Source organism: Dendrobates tinctorius, unplaced genomic scaffold, assembly GCF_039654945.1.
Source record: "Dendrobates tinctorius isolate UK_male_01 unplaced genomic scaffold, ASM3965494v1 ptg000006l, whole genome shotgun sequence".
NCBI lineage: Eukaryota > Metazoa > Chordata > Amphibia > Anura > Dendrobatidae > Dendrobates > Dendrobates tinctorius.
This window is the reverse complement of record NW_027361674.1, coordinates 12,346,758-12,372,778: the sequence shown is the minus strand read 5'-3', so window position 1 is coordinate 12,372,778 and position 26,021 is coordinate 12,346,758. Positions and strand designations below refer to the sequence as shown.

The 26,021-nt window shown below is 46.4% G+C and overlaps 1 protein-coding gene across 1 annotated transcript in view; it reads left to right on the top strand.

The window, feature by feature from the left end:
* Window positions 1–23,880, top strand: part of MTHFD1 (methylenetetrahydrofolate dehydrogenase, cyclohydrolase and formyltetrahydrofolate synthetase 1) — a 122,795-nt gene extending 98,915 nt beyond the window's left edge. The window contains exons 24-28 of the mRNA XM_073570761.1: window positions 14,568–14,745; window positions 14,831–14,938; window positions 18,514–18,666; window positions 22,481–22,585; window positions 23,678–23,880. Coding sequence (XP_073426862.1) covers window positions 14,568–14,745; window positions 14,831–14,938; window positions 18,514–18,666; window positions 22,481–22,570 — 529 coding nt within the window. The 3' untranslated portion in view covers window positions 22,571–22,585; window positions 23,678–23,880. The remainder of the gene's footprint in view (window positions 1–14,567; window positions 14,746–14,830; window positions 14,939–18,513; window positions 18,667–22,480; window positions 22,586–23,677) is intronic.
* Window positions 23,881–26,021: the final 2,141 nt, after the last annotated feature.

Genomic DNA, 26,021 nt, shown 5'->3' with positions numbered 1-26,021 from the left:
GATAGTACGGGTTGACACTGTTGTACCCTCGGACTGCAGGGCAGCTTGAACTTGTTTGGATGTTACTCGAGGTTCTTTATCCAACATCCGCACAATCTTGCGTTGAAATCTCTTGTCAATTTTTCTTTTCCGTCCACATCTAGGGAGGTTAGCCACAGTGCCATGGGCTTTAAACTTCTTGATGACACTGCGCACTGAAGACACAGGAACATTCAGGTCTTTGGAGATGGACTTGTAGCCTTGAGATTGCTCATGCTTCCTCACAATTTGGTTTCTCAAGTCCTCAGACAGTTCTTTGGTCTTCTTTCTTTTCTCCATACTCAATGTGGTACACACAAGGACACAGGACAGAGGTTGAGTCAACTTTAATCCATGTCAACTGGCTGCAAGTGTGATTTAGTTATTGCCAACACCTGTTAGGTGCCACAGGTAAGTTACAGGTGCTGTTAATTATACAAATTAGAGAAGCATCACATGATTTTTCGAACAGTGCCAATACTTTTGTCCACCCTCTTTTTTTTATGTTTGGTGTGGAATTATATCCAATTTGGCTTTAGGACAATTCTTTTTGTGTTTTTCATTTAAGACAAATTAAATGAAGATAATAATACCAAAGAATTTGTGTTTGCAATCATTTTCAGGAAGAAACTGAGTATTATCTGACAAAATTGCTGGGGTGTCAATACTTTTGGCCACAACTGTATGTTTTAAAATTAACTGGAGTGTAAGTTGGTATACGTGCAACATGTATGAGCATGTTCACACTGTCCATTAAACAGAGCAGAACCAAAGATAGAAACAAAATGAACTCATCCCCTCTTTGGTACCAGATAATGAATGGGCACTGGCATCGCTGGATGCGGCCAAGGCCTTTGACACGCTTGAATGGCCTTTTCTCCGTGCATGCTTACAGAGGTATGGATTTGGTGAAAGATTCCAAAAATGGGTTAATGTTATATACATGAAAGACAAGGCCCGGGTTATTGTAAATAACTCCATATCTGAATCATTTTCACCGCATAGAGGAACTCGTCAGGGGTGTCCCCTTTCTCCTGCCCTTTTTGCTCTTGCTATTGAGTCGCTGGCAATTCGTATAAGATCCTCCCCTAATATTGCTGGTATAGAAATAGCAGGTCGGACGGATACCATAGGCCTATACGCTGATGATATGGTGCTATTTATGGACAAAACTGAAGAGACCGTGGCAAGAGTGATCACTACCATAAATAAATTCAGTACATATTCTGGCCTACACATAAATTGGGAGAAATCTGCTTTGATGCCTCTTTCCCACACTCCACTGCCACGACTTGAGACTCTCTCCTTACTGCCCATTGTAACTTGTTTTAAATATTTGGGTGTTCATATCTCTCAAGGTAGTAAATTTGATCTGCAACTCAATATACAACCATTGCTGGAGATGGTCAGGGGTAAATTCGCGATCTGGGTTAAAATTCCACTGTCTGTAGCCGGACGTATTAATTAAAATGATATTACTCCCTAAGCTTAGCTACTTTCTTCAACATAGTGCGGTGGTGGTACCCAAATCCTCTTTTGCTAATCTGAATTCCCAAACCACTTCCTTTATTTGGGGGAAAGCCAGGCCCAAACTTAAACTAACCACTCTGCAGGGGCCCAAGAAGGGAGGAGGGGCAGCGTTACCCGATTTCTTTTTATATTATCTAGCTGGACAGGCCAGGGCCATAAATATATGGATGCCTGGAGGTCATCTTCCGAATTCTGAGAGTCCTCTACTTCATGCTGCAGGGATTGGTTGCCCACTGGGTTTTTTGGAAATGAGGAAAATAAATGTCTCGAGACTGTTACCTATGCTTCGTCTGGCATGATCGATATGGAGACAGATTAAGGGGGTGGTTAGATTTGGGGATGTTGTAAGCTGAAATGCCCCTATGGAATAATGACTACTTACCGCTGCTACTTAAACATCCATCTGCTGAGTTTTGGGCTCAATATAGCGTCTCTACGATAGGTGATCTATATGATCATGGAACATTTGTATCCTTTGAGCAATTACAAGTTAATCGTGGAGTCCCGAGATCCCAGTTTTTTCGTTATCTACAGCTAAAATCAGCCTTTCAATCGCACGTGAGATGTATGGGTATAGATAATGCCATTTCGTCTCTACCCCTGATAGGGATTCTCCAATCACAGGGCCCTCAAGGCCTCATCTCCTCTCTATATACATATATGTTGTCAGTGGGGACAGAAAATGCCTTAGATTCCGTTAAGAAGAAATGGGAGAGACTCATCCCGGATACACAGGGTGAGGAATGGGAAGAAATCCTGGAGTCACCTATCTGGGTATCTCTGTCTGCCAACAACAGGATGATACAACTGTGTATCATTAATCAGTCATATTTGACTCCAATTCGACTCTTTAGGATGGGACGATACCCGTCATCAGAATGTTTAAGATGTCATTCAATAGGTGCAGACTTTATTCATATGATCTGGTGCTGTCCTGTTGTTGCGCAATACTGGAGGGGGGTGACCTCATTATTAACATCCTTGGTACAAGCCCCTGTTCCCCTTGAACCACTGATTTGTCTGTTTGGAGTGTGGGATGAGGAGGCATGGGGTCATTATGTTGGGATTTTTCTACAGGAAACACTGTTCATGGCACGGAAGATACTAGCATTACGGTGGATGGGGAATTCACCCCCTTCTCTTGGGTCCCTTCTCTTGGTTATCACTCTGGTAAACTCGATTATCCCATATGAATGCACACTGTATCAGAATAGGGGATGCCCGAGCAAATTCAAAAAGATTTGGGAGAGATGGAACTCCTCTCACCTCACTTTGCAGGGCGGGGATGTCGCACAGTAATCTGCTCATTATATAGAAGTAGGTTTTGGTAGATGTAGGTAGGGTTTAAAAGCTAGGCAGGTTTTTATTACTGGTACAATAACACAATACTACTGTGATTCACTTGATATTATATCTGCTTTATTATTTACACACAATTGATGTACATATTATGTTTCACGTCTTCATGTTACCTGAGCATATATATATACTATGTATCACGCTTAACATTTTGTACTGAATGTGTGCATTATATTATTATTATTATTATTATTATTATTATTTATTGTTATAGCGCCATTTATTCCATGGCGCTTTACATGTGAGGGGGGTATACATAAAAACAAGTACAATAATCTTAAACAATACAAGTCATAACTGGTACAGGAGGAGAGAGGACCCTGCCCGCGAGGGCTCACAATCTTCAAGGGATGGGTGATAATACAGTAGGCGAGGGTAGAGCTGGTCGTGCAGCGGTTTGGTCGATCGGTGGTTACTGCAGGTTATAGGCTTGTCGGAAGAGGTGGGTCTTCAGGCTCTTTTTGAAGGTTTCGATGGTAGGTGAGAGTCTGATATGTTGTGGTAGAGAGTTCCAGAGTAGGGGTGATGCGCGAGAGAAATCTTGTATGCGATTGTGGGAAGAGGAGATAAGAGGGGAGTAGAGAAGGAGATCTTGTGAGGATCGGAGGTTGCGTGCAGGAAAGTACCGGGAGACGAGGTCACAGATGTATGGAGGAGACAAGTTGTGGATGGCTTTGTATGTCATGGTTAGGGTTTTGTAATGGAGTCTCTGGGCAATTGGGAGCCAGTGAAGGGATTGACAGAGGGGAGAAGCTGGGGAATAGCGGGGGGACAGGTGGATTAGTCGGGCAGCAGAGTTTAGAATAGATTGGAGGGGTGCGAGAGTGTTTGAGGGGAGGCCGCAGAGCATGAGGTTGCAGTAGTCAAGGCGAGAGATGATGAGGGCATGGACTAGGGTTTTTGCAGATTCTTGGGTGAGGAATGAACGGATGCGTGAAATATTTTTGAGTTGAAGTCGGCAGGAAGTGGAAAGGGTTTGGATATGTGGTTTGAAGGAGAGATCAGCATCAAGGATTACTCCGAGGCAGCGAGCTTGTGGGACTGGGGAGAGTGGGCAGTCATTTACTGTAATTGATAGGTTCGTAGGGGGGTCACGTGAGATGGGGGAAAGATGATGAATTCTGTTTTGTCCATGTTGAGTTTCAGATATCTAGTGGAGAAGAAGGATGAAATAGTGGACAGACATTGAGGGATTCTGGTTAGTAGGGAGGTGATATCTGGTCCAGAGATGTAGATCTGTGTGTCATCAGCATAAAGATGATACTGAAAGCCATGAGATTCTATGAGCTGTCCCAGGCCAAAGGTGTAAATAGAGAACAGCAGGGGCCCTAGGACTGAACCTTGTGGGACTCCGACAGATAGGGGGCGAGGTGAGGAGGTGGTGTGTGAGTGGGAGACGCTGAATGTCCGGTCTGTTAGGTATGATGAGATCCAGGAGAGGGCCAAGTCTGTGATGCCGAGGGATGAGAGGGTCTGTAATAATAGGGAATGGTCCACTGTGTCAAAGGCAGCCGACAGGTCCAGGAGGAGGAGGACAGAGTAGTGTCGCTTGCTCTTGGCAGTTAAGAGGTCATTGGTGACCTTAGTAAGGGCAGTTTCAGTGGAGTGGTGTGACCGGAAGCCAGATTGTAAGCGGTCGAAGAGGGAGCAAGAAGAGAGATGGGAGGACAGTTCAAGGTAGACGTGTTGTTCCAGTAGCTTGGAGGCGTATGGGAGAAGTGATATAGGGCGATAGCTAGATACAGAGGATGGGTCAAGAGAGGGCTTTTTGAGGATAGGTGTGATGGAGGCATGTTTAAAGCTTGAGGGGAAAACACCAGTTGTTAGTGATAGGTTGAAGAGATGGGTTAGGGTTGGGATGAAGACTGTGGTGAGGTTTGGGATGAAGTGGGATGGGATCGGGTCGAGTGCACAGGTGGTGAGATGTGATCTTGAGAGTAGAGTGGAGAGTCGATCTTCTGTACTGGTGGAGAAGTTGGTTTTGAAGGTGGAGGGCTGGGAAGTCGGGTGGAAGGGCTCTGGGGGTTGTTGACCAAAACTGTCCCTGATGTTATCAATTTTCTGCTTGAAAAATGAGGCAAAGTCTTCAGCTGAGATGAGTGGGGAGGGAGGAGGTGCTGGGGGGCGGAGGAGAGAATTGAAGGTGTTGAATAACTGTTTAGGGTTGTGAGACAGGGAGGATATGAGAGATGAGAAGTAGGTTTGTTTAGCTGTGGCGAGTGTGGTCTTGAAAGTAGTGAGGGACTGTTTGAATGCGATGAAATGCTCGTTGGAGTGGGATCTTTTCCATCTGCGCTCAGCAGCCCTGGAAGCTCGCCTCAGCTCTTTGGTCAGGCTGGTGTGCCAGGGCTGTCTGTTGATTTTGCGAGTTTTGGTATGTGTAAGTGGGGCAGCGGATTCCAAAGCTTCAGCTATTGTGGTGTTATATAGAGCGGCAGCGTCATCCGCATTGTGTAAGGAACTTATATCTGTAAGAGGGAGGAGGGATTCGGAGAATGAGTGTAGGTCAAGGTGTTTAAGATTCCTGCGAGGGTGTGAAAGTTTGTGGGGTGGGGATTGTAGACATGGAGTGAAGAGGGAAGAGAATGTGAGCAGGTTGTGGTCAGAGAGAGGAAGAGGTGAGTTAGAGAGGTTAGATAGGGAGCAGAGGCGGGTGAAGATGAGGTCCAGTGTGTGACCATCTTTGTGGGTGGCTGTAGAAGACCATTGAGTGAGGCCGAAGGAGGAAGTGAGAGATAGAAGTTTAGTGGCAGCTGAGAGGGAAGTGTCAATGGGGATGTTGAAGTCGCCCATGATGATAGTAGGGATGTCCACGGAAAGGAAATGAAGTAACCAGGTGGTGAAGTGGTCAAAGAAGGTGGTGGCTGGCCCTGGGGGGCGGTAGATGACAGCCAGTTGGAGGTTGGAGGGGGAGTAGATGCGCACAGAGTGCACCTCAAAGGAAGGGAGGGTAACAGAGGGTGGCAGTGGGATTGGGGTGAAGGAGCAGGTATCTGACAGGAGAAAACCAACTCCTCCACCATGTTTGCTGCTGGGGCGGGGGGTGTGAGAAAGGTGGAAGCCGCCATACGAAAGTGCAGCAGGAGAGGCTGTGTCAGAAGGGGTGAGCCAGGTTTCGGTGATGGCGAGGAAGGAGAGTTTGGTAGTAACAAAAAGATCATGGATGTAGGAAAGCTTGTTGCAGACAGAGCGAGCGTTCCACAGAGCTCCTGTTAGTGGGACTGGGGAAGCGGGGGCTGGGTGAATGGGTATAAGGTTGGAGAGGTTACGGAAGGTTGTGATAGAGCGTGGATGGGAGGTAGAAATGACTGTGGGAATGTGGTGAGGAGGACCAGGATTTGGAGAGATATCACCAGCAGTGAGAAGGAGCAGAGAAAGTGTTAGCAGGTGAGGGCATGAGGGGGCTGTCTGTGTTTGGAGACAGAGGATTGTATGTTAAGGAACAGTTTTGAGGCGGAGGTGAGGTGGATGGGGAGGATTGAAGAAGAGATGAACAGTTCCTTACTAGGAGTAGGGATTAGGGGAATTAGCAGAAAGTGAAGGATTATTGGGGTGAAAGTGAAAACAAACAGAAACATTGTTTACAGTGACTGTCCAGTTACCTTCAGTTCCAATTCTGGTTTTAATTCTTAAATTAATCTTCACACTTCTAGCACACACTTATAGCAATCACAATGCAGACTGAAGTCTATGCAGACTTGTACTCTGCAATATATGTACAACTAAGTGCAGTCAGGTGTGAAGCAGAGAGGAGTGGTCTCTGCTCATCTTGGCCAGACAATTAAGAGTGGACCAGATGTATATGATCAAGCCAGAGTAAACAAGGTCATAAATAACACTGGGGTAAGCTGGGGTTAGCTGAAAGGCATACCATGTGAATGCTAGGTGCAGAGGCAAGTCTATGTGCAAAGCTGGGTGACGCACTGTGTGTCCTTCATAGACAGACAGCAGGAGAGCAGGAGAGCTGGGTGGATGGACATACCATGTGAATGCTAGGTGCAGAGGCAAGTCTATGTGCAAAGCTGGGTGACGCACTGTGTGTCCTTCATAGACAGACAGCAGGAGAGCAGGAGAGCTGGGTGGATGGACATACCATGTGAATGCTAGGTGCAGAGGCAAGTCTATGTGCAAAGCTGGGTGACGCACTGTGTGTCCTTCATAGACAGACAGCAGGAGAGCTGGGTGGATGGACATACCATGTGAATGCTAGGTGCAGAGGCAAGTCTATGTGCAAAGCTGGGTGACGCACTGTGTGTCCTTCATAGACAGACAGCAGGAGAGCAGGAGAGCTGGGTGGATGGACATACCATGTGAATGCTAGGTGCAGAGGCAAGTCTATGTGCAAAGCTGGGTGACGCACTGTGTGTCCTTCATAGACAGACAGCAGGAGAGCTGGGTGGATGGACATACCATGTGAATGCTAGGTGCAGAGGCAAGTCTATGTGCAAAGCTGGGTGACGCACTGTGTGTCCTTCATAGACAGACAGCAGGAGAGCAGGAGAGCTGGGTGGATGGACATACCATGTGAATGCTAGGTGCAGAGGCAAGTCTATGTGCAAAGCTGGGTGACGCACTGTGTGTCCTTCATAGACAGACAGCAGGAGAGCTGGGTGGATGGACATACCATGTGAATGCTAGGTGCAGAGGCAAGTCTATGTGCAAAGCTGGGTGACGCACTGTGTGTCCTTCATAGACAGACAGCAGGAGAGCAGGAGAGCTGGGTGGATGGACATACCATGTGAATGCTAGGTGCAGAGGCAAGTCTATGTGCAAAGCTGGGTGACGCACTGTGTGTCCTTCATAGACAGACAGCAGGAGAGCTGGGTGGATGGACATACCATGTGAATGCTAGGTGCAGAGGCAAGTCTATGTGCAAAGCTGGGTGACGCACTGTGTGTCCTTCATAGACAGACAGCAGGAGAGCAGGAGAGCTGGGTGGATGGACATACCATGTGAATGCTAGGTGCAGAGGCAAGTCTATGTGCAAAGCTGGGTGACGCACTGTGTGTCCTTCATAGACAGACAGCAGGAGAGCTGGGTGGATGGACATACCATGTGAATGCTAGGTGCAGAGGCAAGTCTATGTGCAAAGCTGGGTGACGCACTGTGTGTCCTTCATAGACAGACAGCAGGAGAGCAGGAGAGCTGGGTGGATGGACATACCATGTGAATGCTAGGTGCAGAGGCAAGTCTATGTGCAAAGCTGGGTGACGCACTGTGTGTCCTTCATAGACAGACAGCAGGAGAGCAGGAGAGCTGGGTGGATGGACATACCATGTGAATGCTAGGTGCAGAGGCAAGTCTATGTGCAAAGCTGGGTGACGCACTGTGTGTCCTTCATAGACAGACAGCAGGAGAGCTGGGTGGATGGACATACCATGTGAATGCTAGGTGCAGAGGCAAGTCTATGTGCAAAGCTGGGTGACGCACTGTGTGTCCTTCATAGACAGACAGCAGGAGAGCTGGGTGGATGGACATACCATGTGAATGCTAGGTGCAGAGGCAAGTCTATGTGCAAAGCTGGGTGACGCACTGTGTGTCCTTCATAGACAGACAGCAGGAGAGCAGGAGAGCTGGGTGGATGGACATACCATGTGAATGCTAGGTGCAGAGGCAAGTCTATGTGCAAAGCTGGGTGACGCACTGTGTGTCCTTCATAGACAGACAGCAGGAGAGCAGGAGAGCTGGGTGGATGGACATACCTGTCGGAAGAATAGAGATGCTTGTTAGAGTGCGATGGTGGCAGGTAGCAGGGCACAGTCTGTATACATCCTTCTGGTTTTAATTCTTAAATTAATCTTCACACTTCTAGCACACACTTATAGCAATCACAATGCAGACTGTATATAACAATGCAGATTATATAACTGCTAATGGTTTAATAAACAAATTTAAAAAAAAAAATGAACTCATCCCCTGCTGTTAGTAAGTAAAATGCAATAGTGCATATGAATAATATAAGGTACTTAGTAAACATTGTTTTGATAAGAAAAAGCATAAAATCCATCCCACAGTGCCAAGGTGTACTTAATTGGGACAGTCTTAAACTCTAGTATTAAAACTTTGAGCTGAGCATTTCGTTTATATAGCTTCCCATTGTTGGGTGTCCATAGTCGGGCCCTGATCCTGCTCGGCCCTTATTCACATCGAGTTCCTTTTTGACACATGCTAAGGTTTTAATACTAGAGTTTAGGACCGCCCCAATTGGGTACTCCTTGGCACTGGTGAGATGGCCTTTATGCTTTTTTTGATCAAAAACAGTATTACTCTGTCGCCTTATTGGGGGACACAGAACCGTGGGTGTTATGCTGCTGTCCACTAGGAGGCGACACTATGCATAATCTGAAAAAGATTAACTTTGGCTCCTCCTCTGCAGTATACACCCCTGGATGGCGTCAGCCTTCTCCAGTTTTTGCTTAGTGTCGCAGGAGGCACACCTAAGTTTTTTTTTTTTTTTTTTTTTTTTACACTCCGTCTTTTTCCTGGATTTTTTTCCAAAGGACTACAGATGAAGAAAAGAGGGTCTCCAGCGAGACTCCCAGCATGGCTCCCTCCTCGGTCCCCTATTAGGGGTACCCGGTTGAGGTCAAGGTGGCTATTCCCCATGTCGCTCCCTCACCAGTCCCTCGGGTACTGGTTCGAGGTCGAGACCCCCCTCCTTCCTCAGTTCCGTCCGGCTCTGGGTCGAGGTCGAGGTGACGATGAAGCCCCCTGACGGTGACAGCAGCACCCTCCCTAATCCCCCTCTGGGGGTATTAGGTTGAGACACCGCAGGTAGGGCCTGTACCAGGCACCAGGGACCCCAGTCCACCTGGGCTCCTTTTGGGACCGGGGGAGGTGCAGCGAGGCACGGCACTTATCAGAGACCGGGCTCCCTGCGCCCCTGTTTCTGCAGCACTGGCGCCACAAGGGACCCTCCACAGGGCCCCAGTCACATATATGGCCCCACCGCCAGCCCTCCTTTCATTCTGGGGGGGTCTGGTTTAAATCCGACACCCCCCCCCCCCCCCCGGGGACGACCGCGCCGTCCTGGAGCCCTGCTGGGCAGGAGACCTCAAATTTAGCCGAAGTCGCCGCCCCATTCCCGCCCCCCGGATGACGAAAATGACACTGCAGTGTCATAGAAGGGGCGGATCAAGGCAGGAAGGGCGCGCTTTTACATGGCCCAGCGCTCCCTTTTCCAGCTCTCCGCCCCCTTCCCTCTCCACCTCAGAATCCGGTGGCCATCTTGCTGCACCTGGAAGAACGCAGCACAGCAGTCTCCGGGGGGCACAGGACGTGGGATTTATCAGCGCTGGACCTAAGGGGGAGCACCGGTGGGGTAAGATCACAGCTGGGTCCTTGGTACTCAGCTGTGAATTCCTATACCATATAGCGCTCTCCTCCTTTCCTCTGCGTAGATACCCCTGTAGGGCCTCCACTAATCAGCCTAGGTACTATGTCGGGCTCCAGGAAAAGAACCAGGCAAGACTGCTTTTATGCAGTCTGCACAGCCTGCAAGGCCACTCTCCCCAGCGGCAGCACGTACCCGCACTGCCGGGACTGTACCCAAAAAACAGGATCAGCACCCCAAGAAGTCCCTACCAACGCTTCTGCGACCGCTACTGCGCCGGAATGGGTGACTGAGATGTCGCAGTCTATGACACAGTCTATAGATAACCTGACCTCCACATTACTGCAGGCTCTGCAGGGTCATGTCTCGGCTATGAACTTTACCCAGCAAAGGGACGTCCGGTCTCATGATCAGGGCGCTTCCGACAGTTCGAGGCGTAAGCGGACCCACAGGTCGCGTTCAGCTGCGTCCTCACATAGCAATAGGTCTTCCCCCTCCAGGGAAAGACACAGTGGCCTCAGGTCACCGAGGCCATCCCCTGATAGAGAACGACAATGCGGATCTCCACAACGATCCCAGACCACAGGAAACCTCCGCTCTAGTTAGCCCGCTAGGGAGCTCCTTAGCGATGCGCAGGACTCAGAGGGCATATGTGACTCCAATTCAGATAACGAAACAGAGAACGCTTTGCTCCCTTGTCCACCTAGCAATACTGCGATAGTTGAGGATATCGTCTCTTCCATCCTTCGGGTGCTGGACATTTCAGATCCAACCCCGGAAGCACCAGAACACAAGATTTCCTTTGAAAGTGTTCAGAAACCATCGAAGGTCTTCCCTAATCACCCGGAATTTCAAAAAATCCTTTCTAAGCATTTTTCGCAGCCTGAGAAAAAATTCGCCAATCGCAAGGATTTGGAAGCAAAATACCCCTTTCCACAGAAAGACACCAATGATTGGACAGATCCGCCTGAAGTGGACCCTCCAGTCTCTAGGATGGCAGCACAAACGCTTCTCTCACTGCCGGACAGTTCAACCCTCAAAGACACGGCAGACAGACAAGTCGAACGCATGGCTCGTTCAATCTTTGAAGCGGCAGGTGCCTCTTTGGCTCCCGCATTTGCTTCAGTTTGGGCAGCCAAGGCCATCATGGCTTGGGCTGATCTATTGCAAAAGGGCCTTCAAGCTTCAAATCCTCAGCTGGCGGACCAGGCGGTGCAAATTGCAGTGGTGGCAGATTACATGGTCCATTCAGCGTTGGACTCTGCAAGAGGAATAGCGGGAATAGCATCAAACGCCATTACAATCCGGCGTATTCTCTGGCTAAGAGAATGGAAAGCGGATGCGGCCTCAAAAAAGTCCCTAACAAATCTCCCGTACTTCAGTGGCCGTCTTTTCGGTGAAAAGCTGGATACAATGATATCCAATGCTACCGGGGGCAAAAGGACTTCCCTCCCTCAACTAAGACCAAAACGCATGTTTAAAAGGCGTAATCAATCTCGTTTCCGATCCTTTCGGAATTCTTCGGGCTGGTCCGTCTCACGCCCAGCACAAAACCGTAATCGTTCCCCCCGCAGGGACAACACACATGCGGCACAGAGGCCGGACAGGAACTGGCAATCAAAGGCAAGCCAGGCAAAACCTAAAGGAGGGAAACCTCAGACTTTTCCCTCATCCTGACTCATGCCCTCTGGAAGACACCCCACTTGTAGGCGGACGACTGCTACTCTTTCAGCAGGTCTGGCTGCCTATTACAGAAGACAAGTGGGTCAAGGAAATAGTGTCTTCAGGATACAAAATCGAGTTTACTACCAGCCCACCGCACAGGTTTTTTCCCTCTGTCTCTCCAAAATCCCCGCTCAAAGCTCAGGCCTTCCGTCAAGCGGTTTCTTCCCTCCTGCGAGCAGGAGTCATAGTGCCAGTCCCAGCAGAAGAGCGCTTCCGAGGGTTCTACTCCAACCTGTTCGTGGTGCCCAAGAAGGGAGGCAGCGTCCGACCCATACTAGACCTCAAGCAACTCAACAAGTACGTTCAAGTTCGTCACTTCCGCATGGAATCCCTCCGGTCAATCGTTGCGTCTATGGAAAAAGGAGAATATCTTGCCTCCATAGACATACAGGACGCATACCTGCATATACCGATTGCTCCCGCACATCAGAGGTTTCTCAGATTCGCAATCAACCAAGACCATTACCAGTTTGTGGTCCTCCCGTTCGGTCTGGCCACGGCTCCCAGAACATTTACAAAGGGGGGGGGGGGGAATGGTCTCTCCATCCCGAAGTCTTCGGTCAGATCTGTCATCGTTGGGGGACCCCGGACGTGGATCTGATGGCATCCCATCTCAATGCCAAGGTTCCCAATTTCATGGCCAGGACGCGCGATTCGCGGTCGCTTGGAGCAGATGCCCTGGTTCAGGACTGGACCCAGTTCCAGCTTCTGTACATTTTTCCACCCCTCCCCCTGATCTCCAGAGTCCTGAGGAAGATCAAACAAGAGGGTGTTCCCACCATTCTGATCGCTCCAGACTGGCCCAGGCGTACATGGTACGCCGACGTCGTTCAACTCACAGCAGACGCTCCCTGGCGTCTCCCCACACGTCCCGACCTCCTGTCACAAGGCCCGGTCTTCCACCAGAACTCAGGGGCTCTCAATTTGACGGCGTGGCCATTGAGACCTGGGTTTTGACCCAAGCAGGTTTTTCACCGGAAGTTGTTAAAACCATGATCAGGGCTCGAAAGCCAACTTCAGCCAGGATTTACTATCGTACCTGGAAGGTTTTCTTCACATGGTGCGATTCTCGTGGGCAGATTCCACTTCCCTATTCTCTTCCAAAGGTCCTCGGGTTCCTTCAGTCAGGCCTGGACGCCGGGCTATCCCTGGGCTCGCTGAAGAGCCAGGTGTCAGCGCTTTCAGTGCTCTTTCAGAGGCGTATTGCTAACAAGCCGCAAGTGAAGACTTTTCTCCAAGGGGTTTCCCGATTGGTTCCCCCCTACAAACGTCCGTTGGAGACGTGGGACCTCAACCTGGTCTTGACAGCACTACAGTCACCTCCTTTTGAACCCCTTAGGGTGGTCTCACTCTGCTTTCTATCACAGAAAGTGGTTTTCCTGGTGGCAATCACCTCGCTACGCAGGGTGTCTGAACTTTCAGCTCTTTCCTGCAGACAACCCTTCCTGGTTTTTCATCAGGACAAGGTGGTTCTCCGTACAGTACCATCCTTCCTTCCGAAGGTCGTGTCCAGCTTCCACCTCAATGAGGAAATATCACTGCCGTCTCTTTGCCCGGCTCCCGTTCATAGGGTAGAGAAGGCTCTGCATACGCTTGACCTTGTCAGGGCATTGCGTATTTACGTGTCTAGGACTGCTCCCTTCCGGACGTCTGATTCACTTTTCCTTCTTCCAGAAGGCGTTCGCAAGGGCCTACCGGCTTCCAAAGCCACCCTTGCTAGGTGGATCAAGTCCACCATTCAAGAGGCTTACCGCCTCAACAATTCTCCCCTTCTGGCCGGTATCACGGCACACTCTACGCGGGCGGTAGGGGCCTCTTGGGCCATTCGGCATCAAGCCTCAGCACATCAAGTGTGTAAGGCAGCCACTTGGACTAGCCTGCACACATTTACAAAACACTACAGAGTGCATACCCAGTCCTCAGCGGATGCGAGCCTGGATAGACGGGTCCTGCAGGCGGCAGTACCCCAAGTCTAGGGGACTGTCAGCACAATATTCGTCCACTGCTTCCCACCCAGGGACTGCTTTAGGACGTCCCACGGTTCTGTGTCCCCCAATAAGGCGACAGAGTAAAGGAGATTTTTGTGTACTCACCGTAAAATCTCTTTCTCTTAGCCTTTAATTGGGGGACACAGCTCCCACCCTGTTGCCCTTGCGGGCCGTTGTTACGGTTGGCTCTCATATTGTTGTTTGAGCCTGTTTATAGTAGCCTTTTTTTACAGGCATGGTTATGTTTCTGGTATATTCCTCCTAATGCTTTTGCACAAAACTGGAGAAGGCTGACGCCGTCCAGGGGAGTATACTGCAGAGGAGGAGCCAAAGTTAATCTTTTTCAGATTATGCATAGTGTTGCCTCCTAGTGGACAGCAGCATAACACCCACGGTTCTGTGTCCCCCAATTAAAGGCTAAGAGAAAGAGATTTTACCGTGAGTACACAAAAATCTCCTTTTTCTAAGTACCCAATATTATTTATATGCAGTTTTGCTTTTTACTTATTGCAGGGTATATGTTCATTTTGTTTCTATTTTTGCTTTTGTCCATGCACATAATTGTCGGACTGTTGGGTTCCCCTTACCAATTCACTATTTTCTATATTTAATAGAACGGACACACCAGCCGAGCTGGAACTGGTTTGCCGTCTGGCTAAAGATGCTGGTGCCTTTGATGCTGTGAAGTGCTCCCACTGGGCAGAAGGTGGAAAAGGAGCCGTGGATCTGGCCTGGGCCGTGCAGAAGGCGTCGCAGGCTCCCAGCGCGTTTCAGTTCCTGTATGAAGTGGAGGTATCACAGAGTACTATATCCTCTCCTCTGTGCAGCAAGTATGATTGGATGGATGATTCTTATTACATTTCCTTTTTCTTCCTAGTTGCCCATTGCAGATAAGATCAGGATAATTGCCCAGAAGATATATGGTGCTGATGACATAGAACTTCTCCCCGAGGCCCAGAAAAAGGCTGAGCTCTACACTAAGCAGGTGAGTAAGTGGTGCTATCTGTATACAGATATCCGTCAGTAAATCAATCTGGAGCAAAAGATCATTTGTTTGCTGGAGAGAGGAGTCATTACATGTAACTATATAGAAGTCCTTCCCTAACTGGCACCCCCCACTGTGATAGATAAGCATATTCAGCAAGCAGCTCATACACTGTGTTCCAAATTATTATGCAAAAAATATTTCCTCATATTTTCTCTAAATTACCTATATGAATTGCAGTCATTGTTATTTTCCAGTCATCTAATATTCTAGTATAATTGCAATGTTTTTGCACAAACTGCCTATGAAAACAGTATATTTTTAAAAATAAGAAACACTCAAAATGCATGTTCCAAATTATTATGCACAGCAGAGTTTTCAACCTTTTTATTTTGAACAAAAAAAATGGTCAATTGTGAAATTATAAGCATTATCAGCTTATTACAAAATGAAATCAAACAGTTTTCAAGTCAAAACTTTATTCTAGGTGATGTTACATTTGCACATAGGACCCCTTGTTGGAAAGAAGCTTCTGAACTCTCTCATCCATTGAATTTGTCAGTTTTTGGATGGTTTGTGCTTCAATTGTTTTGCATGTGGACAGAATACCCTCCCAGAACTGTTGCTTAGATGTGAACTGCCTCCCGCCATCATAGACACTCCTTTTGATGATGCTCCAGAGGTTCTCAGTGGGGTTGAGGTCAGGGGAAGATGGTGGCCACACCATAAGTTTGTCCTCCCATAGCAGCCAGAGATGCAGATGTGTTATTTGCAGCATGAGACGGTGCATTATCATGCATGAAAATGATCTTGCTGCGGAAAGCACGGTTCTTCCTCTTGAACCATGGCAGGAAGTGCTGTTTTAGAAACTCCACATAGATTATGGAGTTCATCTTTACCCCTTCAGGGATCCTAAAGGGGCCGACAATCTCTCTCCCCATGATTCCAGCCCAAAACATTACTCCACCTCCTCCTTGTTGGCGCCTTAGCCGTGTTTTCATGGGGTGTCCATCAACCAGCCATCCTCCACTCCATCCATCTGGACCATCGAGCGTTGCATGGCACTCATCGGTGAACAAAACAGTTTGGAAGTCAGTCTTCATGTATCGTTTGGCCCACTGGAGCCGTTTCTGCTTGTGTGCAGTGGATAGAGGTAGTCGACAGGATGGCTTACGCACAGCTGCAAACCTCTGAAGGACCCTGCATCTTGTTGTTCGGGGGACGTTGGAGGCACCAGCAGCTTCAAAAACTTGTCTGCTGCTATGACAAGGCATTTTTGCAGCTGCTCTTTTAACCTGACACAATTGCCTGTTGGAAAGAGTACTCAATTTTTCCTTATCAGCACGCACAAGTGTGTGCTGGGAATCAGCTACATACTTCTTGATTGTGCGATGATCACGATGAAGTGTCTTGGCAATGTTGATTGTAGTCATGATTTGACCTAAATACTCCACAATGTGTTGCTTCTCAGCAGCCGACACATCCTTTTTCTTTCCCATTTTGGCAAAAAATGTAGGCTGCTTAATAATGTGGAACAGCCTTCTTAAGTAGTCTTGCCTTTATTTGGACACACCTGCCAAACTAATTTGCACAGGTATCTGCAATTGCTTTCAGTGATATAAAGAGCCCTGACACACATCACCATCAAAGAGTTTAAAGACAAACAAAAAAATTCTAACCTTATCACTCCTAAACTCTTTTTGCATAATAATTTGGAACACAGTTTATAAAAGTGCAGGCAGCAGGTGGAGTACATCTATAAAGGTTAGGGAAGGTGATAACTAATCTAGAAGGAGCTAGGTATCATAGCCCCACCGCCCCCATACACACGCACTCTTGGCTGAGCATACATGTGTACTGTATGGGGAGAAAGGAGTTGCTGCCAGAACCTCTGTCGGCTGCTCATCTTCAGCTCTAAGAAATGGATCAAACATTGAAATTCATAGTGATCATTTGTCAGGGTATAGCCAGGAGCTGGATACACTTTGGATGACAGTTTGAAGGGAAAACTGTTTACTGGCAGCTTATGGTGCTGCTTCCTATCTTCCTGACATTAGTTTATTGCACAAGCAAACAGCGAAAATATCAAATTTACATACAGAAGGGTCTCTAAAGTCACACCTATAGTCCAACAGGTCCTTAAAGGCCAGCCTGTAGTCCGACAGGGCTATAAAGGATAACCTGTAAATAATAGCAGGATTTTCAGCTGCATGCTACATGCCGGGGTGGCGACAGAATTCATGGCCCACCCTCAAGAGAACAACACCAACTCCAGGAATCATGGGAACAAAAAGAAAGATAGGAGTAGCAGGTGAAATATGTTAAAATAGGTATAAATTTTATTAAACACCATATAAAAGTAAAAAATACAAATTAAATAATAACAAAACACCAAGACAATACAAGAAAAATCAAGGTTACCCGACAAGAGTAAAAAGTCAAATGTTCCCAGGTATATCAGGTAATCAATATGGGAGAACTATCAACCACCAGATAAGCTCAGACACAGACCTCCGAAAAAGGCATGCAACAGCCAGAGACACAACATGTAATAACGGGACCCAGAGCTTACCAGTGGTGTGGAAGGGTGACCGTGAACCGGACGACAGAGCCCCAACGCGCGTTTCGCGGGTATTAAGCGCCGCTTTATCAAGGGGATGTATCCTGGTGTCACAGAAGGACCTTAAAGTAGCCCGGGTAACCAGTCACATGGTCGCAATCGGCCAATTACAATGGTGCACTCAGCGCATGCGCATTGAGCCCGGTGGGTCCCGCAGCTGCAGAGCGTCATGCATCACTGCGCACGTGTGAGGAGGAAGGGAATCCCCAGGCGCTCACCGGAGGCATATAGGCGCCCAACTGCATGCATGTCCTTCTGTGACACCAGGATACATCCCCTTGAGAAAGCGGCGCTTAATCCAAATTAAAGGATTGACAAACTCATTTATTCTTCTCATGATGCATGCAGCGGTTTTAATGGGATTGTCTTCTTTCACTAATTTTTTATCCAAAGGCTCTGTTCCTTAAAATAGCAAACTTTCCCTACTTACTCTCCGCGGGGCTAGATCTGAGTCTCCTCCACTGCCTCAGGCTCTATTGTTTGGCTGCGGTGGTGACAACACATCAACAGTACTGCAACCAGTCATTGAGCCCAGCAGCTTTGCTAATGTGGATGTTCTCTAGAAGCTGGGGGACTCGTGGTTTACTCGCAGTATGGATAATTAAACTAATAAGTACCATCGCTTCATCTTTGCCCTTCCTAAGTGAGTCCCGTCTGCGGCTTCCTTTCAGCATTGATGCACCCTTTTCCGATCAGCTATAGGTCAGGGGACCTGACTGAACTTGTGAACCCCCCAAAAAGTCAAAGATTAATGATAGTATACCCAATAATGTGTCTCTGGCAATAACACCAATTAATTTGGATAATTACATAAATGGCTGAAGGTCACGCTCACGCTGTCATACTGAATCTTTTCACCTTCACACCACGTCAATCAGATTTTCTGCTGTTGCCTGGATAACTCACTTGTGATTGACCAAACATTTTGTGTTTTTCTGATTTGTTTCCCATACAGGGTTTTGCAAATCTGCCAATATGCATGGCCAAGACCCATCTGTCCCTATCTCATAATCCAGAGCTAAAAGGTGCACCAAAAGGCTTTGTCCTGCCTATCCGTGACATAAGAGCTAGTGTCGGGGCAGGATTCTTGTACCCATTGGTTGGAACGGTAAGAAATCATTTCCGGACTAAATTTGTATGTGTCTTTAAAGTGACATCTTTTCTATGTAAAAAGGGTAATACCGTATATACTCGTGTATAAGCCGAGATTTTCAGCCCATTTTTTGGGGCTGAAAGTCCCCCCTCACGGCTTATACACGAGTCATATACCTGGGGGGTCGGCGGGGGAGGGGGAGCGGGGTGTCACAGATCATACTTAGCCCCCCCCGGCGCGGTCTATGCAGCACCCCGCTTCTCCACGGTCTCCCTTCCTGCCTTCAGCAGTTACGTGTTAACGCTCATTAAACTCATGAATATGCGCGTATTCATGAGTGTAATGAGCGGTACCATGTGACCGCTGAAGGCAGGAAGGGTCACATGGTACCGCTCATTAAACTCATGAATATGCGCCGTGCCCTCTGCTGTCTGAACGTCACTGACAGACGATGTGGCAGACGGGTGAGCAGCGATGGACCCCGGACAGGTGAATATCTCAGGTGCCGGGTCCTGAGCAGTAGAGGGTAGTATGGCATAGTCTATAGAGCAGCATATGGAGGTATATTTTGTGGAGCAGCATATGTGGGCATATTCTAAGGAGCAGCATGTGAGGGTATATTCTATGAAGGAGCATATGGGGGCATATTCTATGGAGCAGCATATGGGGGCAGCATGTGGGGGTATATTCTATGGAGCAGCATATGGGGGGCATATTCTATGGAGCAGCATATGGGGGGTATATTCTATGGAGCAGCATGTGGGGGTATATTCTATGGAGCAGCATATGGGGGCATATTCTGTGGAGCAGCATATGGGGGCATATTCTGTGGAGCAGCATATGGGGGGGCATATTCTATGGAGCAGCATATGGAGACATACTCTATGGAGTATCATGGGGCATAATTTATGGGGGCATAATCTATGGAGCATTTTATGGGGCATAATCTATGGAGCATCTTATTGGGGCATAATCTATGGAGCATCTTATGGGGAGCATAATCAATGGAGCATTTTATGGGGCCACAAATTTATGGAGCACTATATGAGGCATATTATTCTATGGAGCATCTTATGGGGGCATTATTAACCTTTGTGCAACATTATATGAGGTGTATTTTTTATGGAGCATCTTATGGGGCCATCATGAATTGTATGGAGCATCTTATGGGGGCATTATTAACCTTTGTGCAACATTATATGGGGTGTATTTTGTATGGAGCATCTTATGGGGCCATCATGAACTGTATGGAGCATTATATGGTTAAAAACTTTTAACCTACTGATGTCTCAATTAATTTTACTTTTATTGGTATCTATTTTTATTTTTGAAATGTATCAGTAGCTGCTGCATTTTCCACCCTAGGCTTATACGCGAGTCAATAAGTTTTCCCAGTTTTTTGTGGCAAAATTAGGTGGGGGGTCGGCTTATACACGAGTATATATGGTAATTGCATTAGATTGCTAACCATGTCAAGAACCGATTTTCAGATCTGCCATGTAAAAATCTGTGGTTGTATGAACGTCAATGCAGATTTAGTATTTGATGCCACGGGGGAAGGTTGAGTGTGCTTTTCTTGTTGATTTTGGAGGAGAATATTTTTGTGAACGCACTCTTATGCTGGGTTCATACTGCGTTAATGCAGTCCGTTTAACTGATTGCATTAGACCGCGGCATAACGCGATGCAACGCAATACATTAACGCTGCCATTAATTCCCATTACCGTGCGCATTGCTAGCGCATGCCATAATCGGCATGCGTTAGTGATGTGCCGTCATTCTGTGCTTCATCTGCGCTAGCAGTGACGGACCCTCGGGTCCGTCACTGCTAGCGCAGATGAGATGAAGCATCTGCGCTAGCGGTATAGCATAACGCGATCGCGTTATGCTATAGCGTTAACGCAGTCCGTCAACACTTTGAGTTGAATGGACTGCTTTAACGCAGTATGAACCTGGCCTTAGGCTTTCGTTATTTAGATTTTTGCAGATTTTTTTGTAGCTGGTAAATAATTGCAAATTTCATGCATTATTTGTGAGCATTTTGCCATGCAACGAGTGATTCAGATCACAGATATACAGTGGGGAAAAAAAGTATTTAGTCAGTCAGCAATAGTGCAAGTTCCACCACTTAAAAAGATGAGAGGCGTCTGTAATTTACATCATAGGTAGACCTCAACTATGGGAGACAAACTGAGAAAAAAAAATCCAGAAAATCACATTGTCTGTTTTTTTTTTCATTTTATTTGCATATTATGGTGGAAAATAAGTATTTGGTCAGAAACAAAATTTCATCTCAATACTTTGTGATATATCCTTTGTTGGCAATGACAGAGGTCAAACGTTTTCTGTAAGTCTTCACAAGGTTGCCACACACTGTTGTTGGTATGTTGGCCCATTCCTCCATGCAGATCTCCTCTAGAGCAGTGATGTTTTTGGCTTTTCGCTTGGCAACACGGACTTTCAACTCCCTCCAAAGGTTTTCTATAGGGTTGAGATCTGGAGACTGGCTAGGCCACTCTAGGACCTTGAAATGCTTCTTACGAAGCCACTCCTTCGTTGCCCTGGCGGTGTGCTTTGGATCATTGTCATGTTGAAAGACCCAACCACGTTTCATCTTCAATGCCCTTGCTGATGGAAGGAGGTTTGCACTCAAAATCTCCCGATACATGGCCCCATTCATTCTTTCATGTACCCGGATCAGTCGTCCTGGCCCCTTTGCAGAGAAACAGCCCCAAAGCATGATGTTTCCACCACCATGCTTTACAGTAGGTATGGTGTTTGATGGATGCAACTCAGTATTCTTTTTCCTCCAAACACGACAAGTTGTGTTTCTACCAAACAGTTCCAGTTTGGTTTCATCAGACCATAGGACATTCTCCCAAAACTCCTCTGGATCATCCAAATTCTCTCTAGCAAACTTCAGACGGGCCCGGACATGTACAGGCTTAAGCAGTGGGACACGTCTGGCACTGCAGGATCTGAGTCCATGGTGGCGTAGTGTGTTACTTATGGTAGGCCTTGTTACATTGGTCCCAGCTCTCTGCAGTTCATTCACTAGGTCCCCCCGCGTGGTTCTGGGATTTTTGCTCACCGTTCTTGTGATCATTCTGACCCCACGGGGTGGGATTTTGCGTGGAGCACCAGATCGAGGGAGATTATCAGTGGTCTTGTATGTCTTCCATTTTCTAATTATTGCTCCCACAGTTGATTTCTTCACTCCAAGCTGGTTGGCTATTGCAGATTCAGTCTTCCCAGCCTGGTGCAGGGCTACAATTTTGTTTCTGGTGTCCTTTGACAGCTCTTTGGTCTTCACCATAGTGGAGTTTGGAGTCAGACTGTTTGAGGGTGTGCACAGGTGTCTTTTTATACTGATAACAAGTTTAAACAGGTGCCATTACTACAGGTAATGAGTGGAGGAAAGAGGAGACTCTTAAAGAAGAAGTTACAGGTCTGCAGAAATCTTGATTGCTTGTTTCTGACCAAATACTTATTTTCCACCATAATATGCAAATAAAATGAAGAAAAAAAAAAACCGACAATGTGATTTTCTGGATTTTTTTTTCTCAGTTTGTCTCCCATAGTTGAGGTCTACCTATGATGTACTGTAAATTACAGACGCCTCTCATCTTTTTAAGTGGTGGAACTTGCACTATTGCTGACTGACTAAATACTTTTTTTCCCCGCTGTATATTAGGAATTGCCAACAATGCAATTTCCATACTTAATAACATCACATATCCGTCAGGGAAAGGAACATTATGGGGTCATAGTTTTTTTTTTTTGTTGGTTTTTTTTTTGAGCTAACCTAACCTAGCATTTGTTTCTGTAGATGAGTACGATGCCCGGCCTCCCGACCAGACCCTGCTTCTACGACATCGATCTGGACCCAGAAACTGAACAAGTGAATGGATTGTTTTAATCTCTCCCGTTACAGGTATTTCTTGATTCTGATACTGTAAATGGAACCTGCAGCAATTTTTTTTTTTTTTTTTTTTTTTTTTTTTTTTTATACATCTGGAGGTATTTCATGAGTAGCAGGCACCCCTCATCCTTGGGACATGTAGTTTACCCAGTGCCGGACCCTCAGTAATTTCACTTCTCTGTTATATCATGGTGATATTCACAGCAAGACCAAACAGGCAATAACCTCTTCTCTTTTGTGACATTGCTGTAATGTGATTTAAAGGGAATCTGGCAACACATTTTTACATATGGAAGAATTAGTGGGGCCAGTCATGAAATCTAGTGTGGAAGCTTTATGCAAAACAGACCTGAAGTGCACTGGGGGCGTGTCAATGCACTTGGAAGAAGCAGTGACAGGTCCCCCCTCCCCTGCGCACTATGATGATTTGAATATGACTCCTACACTAGATTTCTCATGATTGGCACATTGGATCTCTACAAATATCACCAGAATATGACAATCGGTCTTGGAAAGTACGGCACACTTCCTTACAGCGCAGGAGTCCCCAGCTCTGCAGAAGAGAAATATCCAGGCCTGCATCCCGTTCATTGTGAGGGTCTGTGTGAGTCCCATATGTTTGGACCTCCACCAAGTGATGCCATATCTTATGAAAATGGTCATCGATCAATATGTAGATTCAGTGTAACATACGTTCACATTTGCCAAGTCATTCTTTGGCCCTAGCTGTTGTAGATTGGGAGATTTCAAGAAACATGATGCATCCAAATGCATTTTAAGGGACTGTTGGAGGAGGTGGTTTGGGATCTTCACTGTGAATACTTATTCTAGACATGGTATCTCACTGGGACACTGTTATTAAGGATTTCTCCAGTGGAAACAAATGATCACTTATCCACCAGATAGGTGGTAACTGATCGATCGATGGGGGCTCGACCGCTGGGACCTGCATCGATCCATCATGTGCACCGCAGATCCGTTCTAACTGGGATTAAAGTGCCTCGTTTTTCCCATCGGTGCTTGTCCCAGTGGTCCCCTGAGTGCTGCACGTTACAGAATTAATGGTTGGAGTTTTAACTAACGTTTTTTATATTTTCACCCCAGGTTACATACATCAAGTTCAATCTTTCTCTTTGTGACGCTGGATTTCTGCAACTGCCACGGAGAAGTTGCAATCAAAATTCTGCTGCTCGAATCTTTTTACTTTTACATTTTTGTAAAATGCCTTTTAATTGTCATTTTCTCCTTGGGCAATTTCCAATTGGGTTCCAAAAAATGATAAATATTTCATGATTTTACATAAGTCACTCATGTTGTGTCATGTGTATTTTTTTTTTTTTTGTTTTACCTTTTACATGTGTTTCATGTGCTACAGTAAATAACCTGTTATAATTGACTTATTCATCCATCATTCCAAAAATGTAAATGTTCGTTCTGCTCTGCTCGCTTCCACATGGGGAGGTGAACAGGGCATTGTCATGTCTGCCGGTATGCTGTGCGATTGGCAGGGATTGTGCACCAGTCCCGTTATTGTGCACGCATCCCGGTAGATATCGGTCACCTGCAGAAATTAGTGGAGCAGGACTAACCCCAGTAAATTATTGTTCTACGTTCAGGAAATAACATATTCAATGTTTGGGGAAAAGTGAAGAAACTTTCTAATAGTCTATGCGTTAATTCTCCATGGTTTCTCTGCTTGCTGTCAAAGAATAGGAACCTTTTTGTTTTCTTTTAGAGTATGAAAACTTGTCCTGAACATGTGAAGATATATTTATATGCAGCAGATTAGTCCTGTTCATGAAAATGAATGTTACAGAAGGCCCTGTGACTGCTGCCTTGCAACAAATCTGCTACATGTGACTATAACCTAATGATCAAAGCTGGTAAGATACTCCTGGGATACTCTGTAAGAAGCCCAGAACCGCCGTGATCAACATATGACCAGGACACGTTTTTATTGACTTGATCATCACATGACCAGGACACATTTTTATTCTTTGCATGAAAGGAACTAAGATTCCCATTTACAGCAAGCCAGGGTCTGCAAAACCAACAGGCAAGTAAACATAATGTTTTATTTAAAGTTGCATTTTTATTTTTTATTTATTTTTTTTTTTTTATAATCCTTTTATTTGCTGAAATCAGGGATATCCCAACCACTGAAATTTCTAATAGTAGTATTGTAGGATGATATTTGGCGGTCCAGTAGATTTGCCCTAAATTTCAGTTGTGGGGAATGCCCCTTTAACAGGCTACAAAAAAAATGTTGGCAGTAGAGATGGCGCAAATCGATTTGCATTGACCCGGGTCCAATGGCCACATCAGGGCCCTGAGAACGTTCTTCTACCTCCCAGCTTCCACAGCTCTTCTTTTGAGTAGCCGGCCTGGCTCTATGTCACATGATAATGTCGCACCAGGCCGGCTAATCAGAAGACGAGCTGAGGATGCTGGCGGTTAGGAGGCGGTTCGTTGGATCCGGTCCTGCAAATCGATTTACCCCATCTCTAATCAGAGGATATAAAACATTGAGAGGGTTTATATGTTTTACCTCTGCACTTTGAGATTCTATTTGTTTGATAATGAGTGAATGGAGTGATTCGCTGACCTGTAATTAATAAAATACTGGGACGTAAAACTGCAAGGTGTGTGTAAGGCTAAAACCAAACAAATTTTTATATACGGTGTATATGCTTGGTTATTTGGCTATTGGCTTGGAGGGGGAGTGGACTTATTTACAGGACTCAGTGCTAGATTACTTGTAGACTTGCTTCAGGAATGGTAGGAAAAATAAAATAAGAACCATGGGGAAAAAAGCAAATAAAAAAGGGGCCTATATTTTCGATGAGCCTGCAGATAGACTGTAATACATCGCTTTCCTAGAAATGCATCTGTAAATGGAGGCAGGCTTTACCTAATTTGGACGGAGACCCAGTTATGATGTAAAGTTAAGGACATAGAGCGTAATCTATGAACTGTTAAAATAGAAATGCGCAGACATCACGCCTCGTCATCGAGCCATATAAAATACATTATGGATCAATAAAAGTCTCCATGCGATTAACAGCTGAACTATAATGCCTTCTGACATATGAGCGCGAGCCAGATGGTTTAACTATGTGAGAAGCTCAAAACCACTTTTTTATGGGTTGCACTCAGTTTTATAGTACTGTGAGAAAGGATGGATAGTCAAATACGCGGCTATTATACAAATACTATGCACTTTTTTTGTTAGAAGGGCCATCACAGGGGTGGACATACCATTGGTGCAACCTATGGAACTGAATAAGGACCCAAGAGATAAGGAGGCCATCTTCTACCTCCAGAGCAACTGGAATTGTTGGGCTGCAGAGGTCCCATATATTGTGCTGGCACAAGGGCCCTCTTCTGTCTGTGTCCTCTTCTGGGACATTGTTAATGCTTTTGGGGTTTGTAATATAATTCCTTGTTG